The sequence below is a fragment of the Nannospalax galili genome, unplaced genomic scaffold (assembly GCF_000622305.1).
Source record: "Nannospalax galili isolate Female #2095 unplaced genomic scaffold, S.galili_v1.0 scaffold83, whole genome shotgun sequence".
Taxonomy (NCBI): Eukaryota; Metazoa; Chordata; class Mammalia; order Rodentia; family Spalacidae; genus Nannospalax; species Nannospalax galili.
The window spans coordinates 4,196,010-4,213,664 of record NW_008352659.1 but is presented as its reverse complement, the minus strand read 5'-3'; the positions used below and the strand labels follow the sequence as shown (position 1 = coordinate 4,213,664).

The 17,655-nt window shown below is 43.6% G+C and overlaps 1 protein-coding gene across 21 annotated transcripts in view; it reads right to left on the bottom strand.

Annotated features, from left to right (window-relative positions):
* Positions 1–17,655, bottom strand: part of Kcnma1 (potassium calcium-activated channel subfamily M alpha 1) — a 788,086-nt gene that overhangs the window by 86,101 nt on the left and 684,330 nt on the right. For all 21 annotated transcript variants that reach the window (XM_008849872.2, XM_008849855.2, XM_029554470.1 and 18 more), the window contains one exon: positions 7,157–7,250. In XM_008849872.2, coding sequence (XP_008848094.1) covers positions 7,157–7,250 — 94 coding nt within the window. The remainder of the gene's footprint in view (positions 1–7,156; positions 7,251–17,655) is intronic.

Below are 17,655 nucleotides of genomic sequence, written 5' to 3'. Positions count from 1 at the left end.
GTTCCTTCAGAGAAAAGAATTGGTGTTTCTGTCTCATCCATTAGATGGTGAGATTTGTAGGGCAAGAATCCTGCATCTTTTCCCCCACATATTTTCAGAAAGCAGTGGAGGGTACAGTAGATGCTCCCTAAGCAAGCAAAATGAGCCATTCAGGTCTCTAATTTCTAAAGACTCTTGAATCAGTCAACAGAGACTCACAAGATCTATTATGTGGTCTGGAGTATGTGCCCAGCAAGAGCCCAATACTTTGGATACCTTGTGACAACTTGTTTTGGGCTCTTCTAATATTTTTCACTTACAATGTATTTGAGTTAGGATACAGAGCATTTGTCATAAAAAAAGGGCATCATGGTGGGAAGGAGGACTATAAAATATGTCTTTATCCAATCAAGGCTGCCTGGGGTTTTCCTGGAGCCAGCTGTCTTAACTACTCAGCAGGGAGGAATCATGTGTAATGTCAACAGTGGTCCAGACAGATGTTCTTAATGAAGCAACTACTTGGGGCTCTGGTGCAAAATATGAATACTTCTGAGAGGTGAGCCCTATCACTTCAAGTTGCTCTCACTGCTTTCGTCCTTAAAAGGTTCTCCAAAATCAGGCGCCAGACCAGCATTACGAACATCCCCCACACCCCCCCGGGAACCTAACAGAAATGCTAATTCTGAAGTGATAGCCCCAAACTACTGAACCTGTCTCTATGGGGCCCAGGAGCAGTACGTATCAAAACCCTTCAGGTGACTCCTGTGTATTAAGTTTGAAAACAGCTACTGTAAAGTTATGCCCAGAGCAGGCATCTATGTGGACTGAGTAAATCCTACCAAAGTTTGCAAACGTCAAGAATGCCTTGGCTGGAGAGTTGGGCTTCTTTCTATTCACTGGAGTGAGTCAAGTCAGGAGACTGGGCCCTGCTCTTCAAATGGAAGGCTGCAGGACTGTTGACAATATCACATTCCAACTCAGCTGATTTTAGGCAACTCGAGAACTTGAGGGTTGTGTCAACACTTGATGGGGAATTCTTAAGTGGGATCTATAGTAACAACTTTAAAAACATTTTTTATTACACTATTTATTTGTGTGTGTGCTGAGGTACGAAGAGGATGCACCGCGGTGCGTGTGTGGAGCTTAGAGAACAACTTGTAGGAATCAATTCTCTCCTTCCTCTATGCGAGTCCCAGGGATTGAACTCGGGCGGTGAGGCTTGGTGGCAGATGCCTTTCCCCACTGAGCCATCTTACTGGCCTATATAGTAACAACTCTTGCTGACCTCAATTTCCAGGACCCAAACAGGAGATGGGCATGCATAAGCAAGTTAAATATTAGTTCCTGTACAGTGCAATACTCGCAGTCATAATAATACAGAGTTCTCACTTCTCGTCTCTTTCCATCCCAGTCTAGCATCAAAGTCTGATCAAACTTTCATGGCAGGTTCTAGCCACCCTGGGAAAACCAAGAATTTTTTCCACTTTTCTGGTTCTCACTGTATCTTTGTTTTTTGTCTAACACATCATCACTTCTTAGGCATGGTCCTCCTCAGAAGAAGAAGATGGGAGTTACTACTTTTATGCTGAAGAGACAGCTCAGGAGAACTGACATGGCCTCCAAGTCTACAAGATGCTTCTCAAACAGAAGGACAGGCTAATGACTCTGTGCTGATCATGAACTTGTCTGGCTTCCTGTGTTGAATCCATCTAAGCCTTGCTAGCACAACACCCATGATTTCTTTCTTCTCTGGTCCCATGGGGGACTGTCACATGCTGTTAGTTTGTGCATCAGAGGATGAATGTACTTAGCTAAGCTATCCCTGGCTTCCTTCTTTGTCTATCCAGTAGAAGAATTATCTGGGGTGGCATTCTGTCTTCAATCTGAGTCAACCCCAGGCCATTTTGCCTTTTCCTATTACTAGAATTTGTTATGCTGGTAGGGTCTGATGAGAGAAGTCCTAAAAAAAGGTCCTGAAGAAAAGTATGAGTCAAAAGAGAGGAGATGAGACAGCATAAGCAGATGAGCTCATTTCACCAAACGATCAGTCAGCGTCCAAGAGGATAATCTGTTTCCCTCAAATCTATTTCCTATCCCTTTCAGGAAACCAAGGTCTACTTCCTGGGCCTCGTGACATGAAGATTTCAAATTATTCCATTTTTCTGCTTCAGACACTGTCAGTCACCTGTGCAGGTCCGTCATTGTGTAAATTGTCTACCCGACACAACCTACAGAAATCCTAACGCTCTGTGCTTCTCTGCCTTACTCCAAGTCTCAGGACTGATGCCACACGTGCTCTGTGACTTTCTTGGGAAAACTGTCAAACCCAGGTCTGATCTATAGTTCAACAGCATTTAGTACTCAGAGAACCCTGGCAGAGTTTCAGTTGGGTGAACGCCCTCTTTCGCGTCTCTGTATTTATAGTGTCAGAAAAGCTCTGATGGGGCAGGAAGAGCTCTAAACCCATCCTTATACTATCACCAGCGATCCTCCCCAGATCCAAATTGGGTACCACTTCCTCAAATACCTGCAAGGGTTCCATGATGCCCAAGACAGTTACATTTACATTACATTGCACTTCACATTTTCAACTCCAGTGATGTTACTCCAAAGACCCACTGCTCCAACCATACTAAGCCATTTGCAGTGGTCTGATCTCTTTTGCTATTTCCTCCATCTTTCTGATAAAGTGAAGCTTAACCAGAAGTGATACACCTCCCCTCTCTATGCCTTGGGTTCCTCATCTATGAAATAAGAGAGTTACACGTCCTCATGGAGCGGTGGTTCGGATCCAGTGAGCTGACATGCATAACGCTGTAGGAATGGTGCCTGGCCAACCATGAACCAGGGCAGGTAAAAGCACTGGTGGAGCAATCTCATCCTCCGTAGGGCTAAGGTGAAGGGACCTCCTTCACAAAGCTGTATCCGCCTCACAGAGGGAAGAGCAGCTCTTTCTACTGTCACAGCCCATGCTCACAGACCGTCAACTCCTCCTTACTCTATTTGGCTGCATGAGTTTGTCTCTGATGTTAAGCCCTGAGGATTTTGAAGACGGGGATCTCTTCTAACCCATCACACTTTAGATCCTCCAAAGACTTTCCACAACATTTCAAATGCAGTAGGCCTCATGAGACATTTCTGGGGTGTGGATTCACCTGGGAAGTAAACAGACATCTGGCAGGCACAGCCTTTGGGGGTTCTATTCAAGGATGCTATGGGAGAACCCAAATATGAGTTCTCATCTTCTGAGAAGCACTTATGAATACAGCTCCTTGAAGATGGCTGCGGACCAGCTGAATGGAACTTAGGCAAAGGTCCTGAGTGGGGATTTCTGGTACCTGTGAGTCTGCTTTAACTGTGGTCCATGAGCTTTTGTTTTGTTTGTTTTGCTTTCTGAGATTTTCTAGATAGTCAAAAGGGGTTTGTGACGCCCCAACCTTTGACTGAACTATTTAAAGACAAAATTCTTGCCTTGTAGGGATTTACAACTGATAAGATATGGCTATCCTTGCAAAACACTAATCCCATGGGGGAAGGAGAACTGGGTAATGGGCTTGGTGATCTGGGTGGAAAACCAGGAGAAAATCCTCCAATAATTCCACATTAAGTAACCACCAAAGAAAGGAGGTAACAGACAGATGGAGCAAGGGACTTAGGGATCACCGCGGGTCCCTGTTCAGTGGGTACAGCACCAGAGGGGTTTGTCATTACACATCCCTCCTCACTGGCTGGTTCTGATAGTTGTTTCTATTATTCTGACTAAAAAAAAAAAAAATACTATCTTCATATCCAGACACAAACACACAAGGCTGTTTATCTAATGACTGTATAGAGAGTGCAGTGCCACTAAAACACCAGGGTGAGTCCAATGCTAAAACAAATGGGGCGACCAGGACCATTAGTGGAGAGTCCCCACAGCACTTTCTGCCAACAGATGATTTGAAAGCAGCCCTCACTCAGGAGGCTGCTTTATTTGCAGAAGCTATGGTGGTAAATTAAAGACCATCTCTGTCCATTCTGGGCTCTGGGTTTCTCTCCAAGCTGTTCCTATCACCACCCATAGGCCACTAAAACCTGCCTACACTCAGAATGATTGATTGTGCTCAGGCAGTGAGCCATAGATCCATGTTGGAAAACCCACTTCAAATAAGTCATTAGCTCCTTTATAGATTTTCCGGGTCATAAGGAATGGGACCTGAGGGTCCTATCTTCTGAAGAGTAGCAAGGGGGTGTTGGAAGAGGTGGGAGGAAGTAGAAAAACAGGAAGAAGCTGGGTGCCAGTCAGCAGGAGGGATCTAGCAAGAACAGTGCACAGGAGTCTCACTGACACCACCATATAGTCAAAGGCCAATCAGAAGGTCCTTTGGTTGCTCCTTCATTTGTAGGCTGGATGTGAAACGAAATGGAAGAGGATTCAGCAGAGGCCCAGTCCCTTCCTGCTTTTCTGACATTAGAGAGATAACATGAAACACCTAGGAAATAGAAAGGAAGGTCAAAGAGGAGGGTCTCAGACATCCTAACTTGGCACGGGATGGCCAGTCCCAGCAGAGTCATGATGTCTCCATTATCTGATGACCACAGTTGTGGTGGGATCAGTAGCCCATAGGCACCAGTGTGAAAATCCAGAGTTCTGTAGCTGGGCACGTTTTGGATCACCACCTGACCCTCATTTAGCTATTCTGATGTACCACAAAACAGACAGCTCTGGCCTAGGATGACTGCCTCCCTCAGCCCCTCTTCGGCAGGCAATGAAAGCAAGATCCACTTTGAAAATTCTCCCCCATCATGCAAACTGACATAGGCATGCTTTTCAAAAACCCACAGCCAATCTGTTGATCATTACTTATTTACAAAGGCCTTCAGGCAGAAAGTCCTGTAAAAACCATACTTGATACGGTATACACTAGCTTTTTCTGCTTGTGGAAAAAAAAGTCCCCCCAAGGCTACCTCAAACCATCACTTTCTATTGCACATAAAATGTAGCGTGTAACACTAAAGTATTTAATATATATGGTATAATATATCTACAGGAAAGGCATTTGTGTAGAAGTATCTTACTCTGGATTTGGTAATTTGATGTTTTGCTGAAGGCTACAACTTAAAAAAGCCTCCACCTCGTACAGGAGACCTGTCATCTTGGTACCCAAGAGCCAACAGAATAAAGAAGTACCCTTAAGCAGCAAAACTTTGACACAGCTTTGAAGCATATGAAAACAGTGTAACTCCTCAGAATTATTATTACTCAAGATCAAAGCAAAGAGCCGTACTTTACATAGCAAACAGGGACAGGGAATTTGGCTCCAAAGGTTTCAAATTTTTCACATTCCTCTTATTTATTTATTTATTTCTCTAAATTTAAGCAAAAGAAAGCATGTGGGCTTTTCTTTAAATGAGAAAACTATTAGCATTAGATAAGCCTATTACCTAAAGGTGAATAAACAGGACTGAGTACTAGCCTGACAACTGGCATCATAAAGCTGAGCTGGCTTCGCAGTTGGTGGATTTTATTCCTCCTTGTAAAGTGTAAACAAGCATGTAAATCAGCAAGACTGAACCCTGAACCGGGGGAGGGCAGAGAACTCTGACAGAAGCATTCTACACCAGTACAGAGGTGCACACATGACAGGAGAGACAGAAAGTATGAGGCAAATCTGCCACTGGGAACCCATGTTTCCCATTACTGAAGTCCTCTCCTATGTCCCAGATAGGTGGACACAAGGAGACAGGAATGCAGGGAAGTAGGGAGTGGAGATCACCAATAGTGCATTTCAGTAATCAAAAGGAGGAGAGGGCTAATGGTCATTAAAGAAGAAAGTAATGTCAGGGTGACTGATGTCTCCCCAGAAGGACCATTTAGGGTGAGCAGTGCAGGTCTGATACCATTCATTCTCATATTCTCATATTCATTCTCTCTCTCTCTCTCTCTCTCTCTCTCTCTCTCTCTCTGTATACATGCATGTGAAGACCAGAGGATAACCTCAGGTGTCGTTCCTCAGCACATTCCACCTTTAGAGACAGGGTCTCTTACTGACTTGGAACTCACCAAGCAGGCTGGACTGGAAGGCCTCAAAAACCTACCTGTCTCCTCTCTGGTGTTAGGTTGGGATTATAAGCATGAGCTTCCCCCCACCGCCCACCCCCGGATTATGGGGATTGAACTCAGATCTTTATGCTTATAAGGCAAGCACTTTACCCTCTGAGCCTTTACCCCAGCCCCTGAAATCATTCCTTTTCATTGAAGTGATGGAGAGGTAGAAGGTCAGAAAATATAAATGTTGGGATTAGGAGAGAATAAGAAACAAAGGGATGAACAAGAGATGAACTGACCAGCAGGGGAACATGAAGAGGTCTACTGAAATTCTGCTGCATTTGCTATTTCTTAGATGAAGCCATACTTTAGAAAGCAGGAGGGGAGGATGGAAGGAAGGCGAGCCAGAAGGGAGGGAGGGAAGGGAGGGAAAAAGAAAGGAGGAGGGAGGGAGGAAGGGCAGAAGAGAGGGAGGGAGGGAGAGAGGAAGGGAGGGAGGGAGAGAAGGAAGGAAGGAAGGAAGGAAGGAAGGAAGGAAGGAAGGAAGGGACAGTCTATTTCATAATTAATACTGCTTTTAGCCTGAGCAGAGCTGGATTACTTTTGAACTTTGCTTTGGCAAGCCCACAGATTATTAGACTTTTTTTTCTCAGTCAAAATCAATTAACAGAAATTTGATTTCCATCGACAGGATAAAAGGAAGGTAATCTTCAGGTTCATTTTTGATTGTGATGATACATCTCACATATGGCCTTAAGTACAGAAAACAGTCCTCGGAGGGACCCTAGCAGAAAGAGACTTGCTGCAGGCAAACTAACCACAGAGTCCCTCTGATTGGTTCACAGCGTCATTAGTGCCACTGCTGTTTAGGAACTACACACAGACAGGACATGGTGACAGCCAAGACTTTAAAGCCTATGTATTTTTCAAACAGCTTTTCAAACTGTTTTTCATGACAGAATTTTTTCAGCTCTATCATTAACTGCTGACAAGCTGACAGAATAAATACTCCAGCCTTTAAGAAGCCATCTAATGGTCTACTCCCCTCCCCCCAGGGTACTGGCTAGGGAGGGAGGCCTGGGCCTGGGCTTGGGTGTGGGGGAGGCCAGAAAAGGAGCTGGGAAGGGGACGGCGCAGGGCCTTACTTACCTCATCAGCTTCGGGGAGGAGTTGGGCGAGTTCCTCATGCCCCCGTTGCGCTGTTTTTTTTTGGGTGACAGCGTTGACGGCTGTTCATCTTCAACTGGAAATACAGGCAGCTCATGAGATTATGAACAGTTTGAGGGCAGACTGTGAAACACAGGCAAGATATCAAAGGACACACACTCAAGGCTCAGTCACTCGCTAGGAATTCAGGGCTGTCTTTAGGGGCCCGATGACAAAGACCAAATGCGTGAGTCAGAGAGGCCGGCTGAGAGAAGGCTAAAGCAACATTGCTTTACGCTCCAACCCTTGAGCATGCACTGTAAACAGACTAGAACAATCTATAAATACCCTGCCATAAGAAAAATGAGAAATCATGATTTATCTGCATACAAAAATACACTATGTCATTCTTCATAGAGTTAATTTTGGTTACTTTGCTTGGCTGGTTAATCAAATGAATTTGCTTGTAACCAAAAGCTGCAGCAGCTTCTCCAGGTGAACCAACTTAACTGGTTCCCAATCCTTGCACACCACAGCAGAAGCCTTGAAGTGAGGCAGGGATTCCAGGCCTCAGCCACCCAGCACATGGCTCAGTCAGTCAGGACTGGGAACATTGGCACATGTGGGTTCAAGAAATCCCTAGGCCAGCTCAGCTCAGCTCAGCTCAGCTCTCCCTGCCAACAGCAAGGGCGTGTGGGGCTGTGCATATGGGGCCCTGGCTTAAGTAGTTAAGACAGGAACACAAGGCTAGAGAAGAGAACTGAAATGAAGGAGGAGGTTGCCACTGAGTGAAAGCTCTTGATGATGTGGTGTAGGGTGGGGATGGAGGGCAGCAGAGGGTGCTGGAAACCACAGGCTCTTTTCCAAACGTCTGAACCACACAGATAGCTAAGCGATGTGAAGCGTCACTCACACACAACACAGTGCATTCCGCTGCTCTTGCCCAAAGACACCCACTAAGAAGCTCTGTCTGGAGATGGATTAGCCTGCACCATGCTTGTTTTTAAGAGAGCTGCTGGATAATTAGCAGATGCATGTCCAGCCTGTCACCTCAGGGCATGAGCATCAAAATTCTAGTCCTGTTCTCCCCTCCCCACCCTCGTACAGTCCAGGCTACAGCTGTAATGTCAAGAAGAGAAAAATAGGATCCTCGGTTTCTTAGAGTAGAAAGTCTGCCACACAGACTAGGAGAGAACAGCCCAGAAACTCAGAATGCAGCGAGGTTACCTTAAAGCTAAGAGGAGAAGTATTAGCAGTGACAACATCAAAAGAAGCTTGGCACATGTTAACTGTATGAGCCTTAGATGGGGTGAAGAGGCCAGCTAGGCTACTTGCTTTTATCCAGGAAGACCCACACCAGAGCATGCATCCTATGGTACTTCCTTGAAAATCCGAAATAAATACAGGAGGTTATGATACACAGTTTCAAAAAGTTCAGAACATTCTAGCCATTCTCTAAAATTTGCCTTAAAATGGCACACTATGCTTTTCTACTCCCCATCTGAGGGTGCCACATCCTGACACAGGGTAAAAGAAGAATAGTGTGTAGGAGGAGGAATCAAGACAAAACAAAAAACACCTGAACATGCTCAGAGCCCATTCTTCCTCCCACCTGCTCCCTGCTGCACCCCGCACCCTCGGCTCCACTCGGGCTGAGACCATATCAGTCACTTAATGCTGAGACTATGTGGCTGGGGGGATATCACATCTTATCAGAAATGAATATCCACAGCAAATCACACAGAGACTAAACAGCACTTAAAAGATTAAAGGAAATAAATACAAGCCACATAAATGGTATTGAAAAAAAAATCACTTAGAGTTGATATGCATCTCTCAGCAAGCAAACAGGCACTTTGAGCTTGACCTGAATCCATCTTTCTCTCATGGGACAGGGGGTGGGCATCCCAGGCCACAGTGGGATGAAGTGTGAGTGTATGTGCTCACACACATGCCTAAGTATACTTTCACACTTTCCCAGCTTAGAATGGAGTAGACAGACTTGCACTGATTCTGTATGTAATATAAAGTTACCTTTCATGGGTCACTTGCAATTGTACTGCAACAGGGTGACCTACATAGTTGTGTGGCATACAAGTTAAAGGATGCAAATGTGTGTGCACACACACGAGTAGGTTTAGTGAGGGTGCAAATGGTTTTTCTGTTTTCATAAGCTTGTAATACAACACCCACGAAGGTCTTTTATCTAACCTAGCTTTATTCAGGACCAGCTGACATTACCGTGGTTGTGGCCAATTATGGAATGTCTCTATTAGTTACCTTCACTGTTATTTCCACTGCATTTTTGCTTAACTTTTGCTTTCCCATTAGTGCTGGGCCTACAGTACAGCACCCTCTTTGATTAAGTGCCCATTATCCTTTTACTGAGTCACTGCTGTTTGCTGGCACAGATCTTCAGATAGGAGATCTGCAAGTTAATATGCCTTAGCCAGCTCTGGGGAGACACCTCATTTTGGTCATAGTGTTATGCCTCCTTCTATACAAGGAAACTATTTATTTTCATTGCAACTCTGAGAGATCATCCATCATAATCATAGTGCATTTAAACTGGGATTTGTTCACTTCAATGAAACTGTGTTCAAAGCTTTCCTCCTACACTTGGAGCCTGGAAATCTGTTCCCTGAAGAGCTGGGGGAGAAATGTCTTCAGTTTAGATATATGAATGTTGTGTAATGGAGAATATTACACATGACTTTGGTCTTTCAGGAGAAACCGGGATCACTTTTTTTTTGCTAAGCAGGATAGAAACCACATTTAATTATTATTCTTTATATGGATTCTATCAATTTCTGCATATGTAAAAAGCTGAGATCTAGAAAAAGTTTTAACCAAGCTATAAAATACAATAGTCATTTCATGGCTTCTGTGACCCCAGGAGAGGAATAAAAATGAAATTATGATGAAGACTTAAATTTACTCACTGTCACGAAAGGGAAATGTGTGGACGTGAAGGGCTACTACCTCACCACCCTGTGCACGCACAGGCTCACATTTAACCTGCTTTTTAGCTGACTGCAATACACCTTTTTAACATCTTCACTTGCCTGTGCAGGGGGAGTGACATGAAGATATAACCCTTTAAAGTAACTGACTTACCAGTTTCTTTAAAACACAAACAAGTTCAGGAATCTAATATGGAATTTTTATAGGAGCCAAACTCCCTCCAGTCTCCAAGACCTCATAAAATTCAAGGGCTTGTTTCTGCACATCCCTAAGTATAACCCTTAATGTTCTGTTGTAACTTCCCAGCGCTCCCTTGTCTAATAGGCCCTGAATCTAACAGTTTTACGGTTCGGGAAGACTCGGCATTAGAAAAATGTCAGGCAAGTCTAATGAGGCTTCAGATCCCCTGGTTTGCGCTGGAGTTTAATTTAAACTTACAATGATGTTTTAACATGTTTGCTTATACTTGACTAAAGAGGATTCATTATTGCAATGACATAACCTCCAGACAATGTTCTGGGAATTGATTTAAGATGTGGTGGTAATTCCAACAGTCTTAATGCAGAGCTGAACATCTGTAACAACATTTCATTCGACTTTTCATCAGCATTCTGTGTTCAAGCAAAAGCAAAGCAACATCTTCCAGAACACTGGCCAGAATTCTGGGCTTATTTCAAAATGATCACATATTTTACTAGATTTTTTAAAAAAGAAATCCCTGTTTTATCTCCCTTGCCAGACTGCAAGTGCTAGGCCAGGGTTCACCAATGCCTCTTTATGGGTCCTTGAAATGGGACAATGACCACAAGTTTCAGCTTTTCCAAATAGTCTGATGCCTGGATGGGATGAACCTAGCAATCCCTGCCAGTCTAGGGTATTTTCCCTCTTCCCTGTTTTTCTCCAGGACATGAAGGGGGTTGAGGTCCTTTGAGATTTAAAGGTAAGTTTGTTGGCTGGAGTTTAAAAAAAAAATAGTTCAAAGCAAATAAACTCAGAAAAGCAATAAAAGGCAACAACCCATAAACATGAGTCAACCAGCTATCTCCATTACGTTATTAATCACCACATCTGGAGTAACCCACATCTGCACACACTTAGCAGATCATTAGTAATGTCATATTCACACTGGAGTCACTCGGAGTAAAAGTCATGCATAGTGTCTTAAACACAGACATCAAGCTAAAGGGGTTTCCTACTGAAGTGGGGAGCAAGTCACTAGTTAGACAGTGGGGTCATTTTAACGATCAGTCATTGTTTTTATGGTCTTTCTGTTTTGAATTTCATTGCCCAAACAAGCTAAATGCATGCTGAAATCCACAGTAGTCGCCTCTCTTCTTCAACTGAGTTTAGCACGTTATGGTGACACACTGAGTACAGGACAATGACTCAACATGGGGCCCTTCACCTGGCTCAGTCACAAGCCGAGATTTGGGAGTTGCGTTCTTGTGCACAAATGGGTCTTTGTGATAGCATGATCTAGCTGCAGCCTTGACTGCTAACAAGAAGAGAAGAAACACAGAAATTAATCCTTAGTGAAATTTTTCATTACAAATTTCCGAAGCAATTTTGATACTGAATATGACCACTATTTTAGATTAAAATGGAGGTTTCTTCCTCTTGGATGATTTTTTAAAACCCCCATTGACTTCCTAAATACTTTCTGCCATGTTATTATCACCAACCTTTCCCAAGATGTATACGGAATTCCTCTTCTCCCCCACAACATATATGGACACAGAAAACCCAGTCTAGCAGCAGAATCAGGCCCAGTGTCTCCTGAGAACTACCAGATGGAATCTTACCGAATAATCATTATGTTTCAAGTCCTTATCCCTTGTTTGTAAAGGATGCTTTTCACCTCAGACTGCTGGCTAGTCAGCCCAATTGGTTGCAATATTGCTGCTTCGTTTGAACTAAATGTCATGCACTGACCACTCCTCAGAAAGAGTGTATAGAAGGCTGGGTGTGTAGCTCAGTGGTAGAGCACTTGAGTTTGATCTCCAATATTGCTGGAGGAAGGCAAAAATACAGAACAGGATCTGTAGAATTTCTTTGTATCATCAGCGCCATCAGTGAAACATTGGTATGCATGTTCGGTCTGTGAGTGCACTAGTGCTGAGGGTAAGTAGTTGAAGGAATGGTTGCTGGGATAGAGATCTAACAGTGTACTTCCTGTCATCTGTGTACTTGTCAAACTCTTCCCTGAGACACACCATGAAAACCACAGTACCATGGTCATTTTGCAATATGAAATTCACCATGAGCAAAACTCCCCGGCTGGCTGACCTGAATTCTCTGGGATACAACTGCCTGCTTTCCACCAGGATGGTTGGGCTAGTTCACGCTCAAGGTCTCAGATCATAAGAGGATGACCCTGAATTACAGAAGGACGCGTCACCCTTAGCAGCGTCACATGCACAGGCCTGGCAACCAGGCAGGGATGTTTCCTTCAGCAATGATGGAAAGCAACAATGATAAATCCAAGACAAACAACCCATAGTGTGAATTGGGTACTGTAACTGTCCTAAAAAAATTACCTGATTGTTATTGCAGGATGAATCCTGAAGCTGGGACTCACCATGAGCACATCAACTGAGGCCAAACAATAAACGTGGCTGAGACAAGGCAAGCCAGAAACAAGTGCTCTGCAAAGACGGCAGTGGGCAGTTCAAGAGCAAAGCTCAAGGGCCTTAGAGAAGCCCCTATGTGTGGAATGAGAGCTTCTGGTCTGAGAATCTGAGGCTATAAAGCTGAGAACATTTCACAATATCCCTACTAAAATCAATCCAAGATGATAGTTTTGAAAGATCATGGCAAAATATTAATAAACAAATGAAAAGGGGAAAGGGATGGTACCCAAGAGTCATATAAAGTTCCCTAAAACTGAACGGTCACATCTTGTATACATTACCCAGCTGCTTAATTTTACAATGTGGATCTGAGAAAAGGAAAGTGATTTATTTGGAAAACTCAAGGTACAGGTTATTAAAAGTATCTGCCATTATATCAGATGAAAACAGAAAAGCATTTGAAGTGGCCCATCCTACACAAACGGGGGACAGGAGACACGTGCCCTGTGGAGAGCTGGTGGGACAGGGAAGGAGAGGCCTGTCGCTGCTTTTCCATTTCTGGCTTTTGCGGCACTGATAAGAGAACAGGGAAGAAGACTTTAAGGAACAATAGGTTATGTGGAAGTTAATCACAGGGTATGTTTCTGCATCTATTCACTGCCTAGGAAACCTGAATTGTGTAAGTCTGAGTCCGTCAACATCGAGTAATGAAAGAAATAAGCTTCCACATGGGAGAAAGAGAGACATGCTACAAAAATATGTTAACAGCATCCATGTGACCTTCAGTGTAATGTTCTTTTCATAAATACTGCAGGCATAAAGGCACCTCTAGAATCAAACTGGGTAGACCAGACGTACCTGTGGTACCCAGGTGTCCCACCCCATTTTTTCTAGCCACAAGCCTCATGCCCTCTTTGTATCCTGGTAGAAGTGCAGCATCCCTCAAAGGGGCCGGTATCTAGAACATCAGCATGTGTGCCTTCACTGAACTCTGACCCTGTTAGAATCATTTGCCCAATATTCTGCCCTGTTCAGCATTCAGTAGAAAATTCCTTTCAGAGATTTGGTTGCCTTCGGCCCTTTTCTTTCTTATTTTCTTGGAACAGACTGTCTCCACTGCTTCAAGTACAAAGAAGTCCCATGTGGAAATCACTAAGTATCAGCTTCTTAGCCATGATACAGGGATGAACAACAGAGTTCTGAGAGGAAATACACAATTGAAATAAAAACAAGAATATTCCTGCACGATTGCACCGGAGTTTGGAGACTCAGGAGGCAACAGGAGACAGAAGCTAATTTTCACTTTGTTCGAATCAAACTGGGGCAGGGGATGCATGCACGGAGTTCAATAAAAACAGTGTCTTTCTGAATCCGTTCCCTCTCTGCTCCCCACTGCCTATACCAACCAGATGCTAAAGGCTCTCAGGTCAAAAGCAGACCTGCCTGTGATGTTTGTAGTCATTGGGACATTTAGAGTACAGATGAAACCTGTCGAGTTTCTAGTACTGACACCCGTCTTCTTGTTTTCTTCATGTTCAAAGTCAGCAAACTGTGGCCTACCACGTGTTTTTGCATTGTTCCCAATTTTAGCTAGGCATGGGGGTACATGCTTCTAGTCCCAGCACTTACAAGGCTGAGGCAAGAAGATCATGAGTTTGAGGTCAGTCTGGGGCCCATGGGGAGACCCTGTTTAAAAAAATAAATAAATAAACAAAAGCACAACACAAAACAGAAGTTCTAATTTTAGTGTCTATAAATAAAATCGCATGTGATCAGAGCCACCATAGTTCGTTTGCCTGTTATCCAGAGCTGTTCCCTCTCAACGACAGCACTGAGTAACTACACAAGAATACGCTCGCCTACAAAGTGCAGGATATTAGCTAGCTGACCTTTGACAGGAAAAGTGCACTGAAGCCTGCAAATAGTTCACTCTGCACATTTTCTTAGCTTTCTAGCTTTCCAAAGGACCAGCCTTCCCCACCAGACAAACAATAAAAGGACAGAATCCACTTGAAATGTACAATTTGGGGACTTGGAGACAGATAGAGGTCACCTGGTGACACTAATGCCCCTATGATCCAACCTGCTATGAGCCCTAGTGATCCACTGATGTTTTGAGGAGTTGAGTCAGGTGACTTTCATTTTTTCCAGCACAAGCTAACTTAGCTTTATCCACCAGGAACTTTGAGTCAAGGCGAACCCCATCTACTATGAGTAATTCCTCGAAGCTGTCAGTGCACGCTGCTAGTCCACCCTGTGAGAGCCCCGTACAAGACAAGAGATTAACCATTAGACTAGATAGGTTGAAAATATACAGCTTCAACCTTTCCCTGGCTAGCTCAGAGCGATATATAGATGATTATTTCACCCGTCAGCTGCCGCAGAGATTTAAACCCCTGCACAGTAACTCCTGGATTCATCTGCCCCTTGTCAAACTGGCACAGCGTTATTTGGGGGATACATGGTGTGGCAGTTTCACTGCGAATCCAGAATGATCCAGACGGCTGCTGTCTCTTTGTTAACAGGAAACCAAACTGATGAGTTTGTAATGCGTTTCTTATCAAAGGTGGTTGCAGAGAAGAAAATTCGCTCCATCAGTTTTGCAAGAATTTCATGGAGACCAGATTAGAGGCCTTTGATCAGAGCATCTCAGCTGTTTTCTTAAAGAAACAGACAACCTGCATCCATTCCATTAAAATAATTTTGTGTCAATGAATTATGTGTTTATGAATTTATAATTATCTTTGATTATCTCCCTCATATAGCCTTAATAAAAATCATCAGCTGGAGCCTATGGAGCAATGGTGGTAAATATAAATAAGCATCTGAATATTCATATATATATATAAAGGTTAATGCTGATGATTTGAGCCACATATCTAAAATGACTGTGAATGAAGAGACTGCAATTTTCAGCTCATCCATTTAACAAAGACAAAAGGGAATACAATACAATGTGTGAAGCTTGGAAATTAACTTCTTTCTAATATTGTTTATTCTCACACAGGTTTGATTTCATTGTGATCCCATAAGGGCCCGCTCATATTATCAAGAGAAAAATCCCTGTTAAGATGCCAGACACTGCTCTTGGCACACTAAAGGCCTCTCATGTAAGCCACAGCTCCCAGGTTTCCACTGATCTTTTTCGTTTGTAACTTTCCTGGACTCTGTGTTTCAACACTACCATTAAAACCACGGTGTGCTGGGTCAGCCTCTAAAAAGGTAAGATCTTCTTCATCATGCATTTCTCCCCCATTTTGATATTTTAAAGGTACCACATGATTTGATTTATCTTGATTCCTGAGGTTTTGATAACTTCCAATTTGCCTGTCACCCCATCCTGGCCCTGTCCATTTCTCGAGGGCATTCGAGGTACTGGATCTACCACCCCATAGAATTGTACAAGGCAGACATAACCCAGGAGTTATCTCTTTGAATCACTTCACGCTGTTTGTGAGAGATTGTTAAGGACGGCCCTTGCACACAGGCTTCCTCCTGGATTTATAAATTGTCAGATATCCAAAGGAGTGGAGAAAAGATCATGCTGCCTCAGGAATCTGAGACTTGCCACCTGCCCAGGGTGAGAAACATGAAAGAGAGATGGGGTCAGGTCTCTGGTGGATGTTCCTGCAATCTCACGTCAACCTCTCCCAGTTACCACAACGCTGCTTTACATTTTCATTTGGAGTTGCAAGTTTTTATTTGCTTGTATGTTTTGACTAGGATCTTACCTTCTTTCTGTTTCCCCCCCCTCCCCCTAAACAGCTTCAAATAAACATGACTGGCAGAAGATGTCAATCATATTTCCATTTCCATTTTTACTTTGCTGTTTACATTTTTTAAATGAATGCTTGCTCCACTGATTTTGCCATCTGAAGACTAGCCTAGAATCCAATTGTGTCTATGTGAAATTGTTTTCTAAACCATATATCATACAAATAAGGGTCATTATTATTATCATTATTATTATCAGCTCATCCATAAACACTGTATCTGCCATTAAGTCTGTTATGTCAAGCACCCCCTAGAATCCTAATACGTATTCCAGATGGTTGAACTGATACTTTCTCTGAAACTGAGATAAAGGTAAAATGCATGGATTTTTAGTACAACCCTGGTACCCAATGAAGAACATCCTGACAGAACACTTTAGAAATATAGTATGTTTTTAACCTTGGGAGGTAAGGACCAGTTGGGATTGTGATTTTGCACTAAATACAACATTTAGTATATTTCTTAAGGACACAGTCACCTTCTAAAGATGCTTCTGAACTATAAAATCACTATCTATTTCTACTGCAATTCATCATCAGACACATCCCGTGCAGCATTTTAAAAACACTAGTGTGTGCTGGGCCCCCTTCCTCTTCAACACAGTGAGTGAACAGCATGGGATGCAGCAGTGGGGACCGAGGTGGTCCAGGAGTGCTCAGTGTCAAGACTATGTTAACACCAAAGCCTGGGCCTGCCCACTGTGTCAATTAGCCACCAGAACTAGGACTAGAGTGAAGATCAAGCTGCCTGCCCATGCTAGCTCTGAACCCGTATGTACATGTGTGTGTTTGTGTGTCTGTGTGTATATACATGTGTTTATGCACAGGCGTGGCAGCCAACCTCAACATCAGGTGTTTTCCTCAATCCTTCACTGAGCCTGAAGCTCACCAATTCAGCTAGACTAGCTGGCCAGTAAGGCCCAGGGATCCTCCTGTTCCTGCTTCTCCAGTCCTGGAATTACAAGTACACACTGACGCACCCAGCTTTTTACATGGGTACTAGAGATCAAACCCATGTCCTCATACTTCTATGACAAGAACTTGAGTATCTGAGTCATCTTCACAACTCTGTGACCCTCTTTGGAGGCTGGATCTCAGAGAAGTCATCTTTGTGAGAGAAATGAGGGCACATTTCAGGTATTCTGTAGGATAACAGAGACCCTAGATGACAGACAGCACAGGGAGAAAACATTGT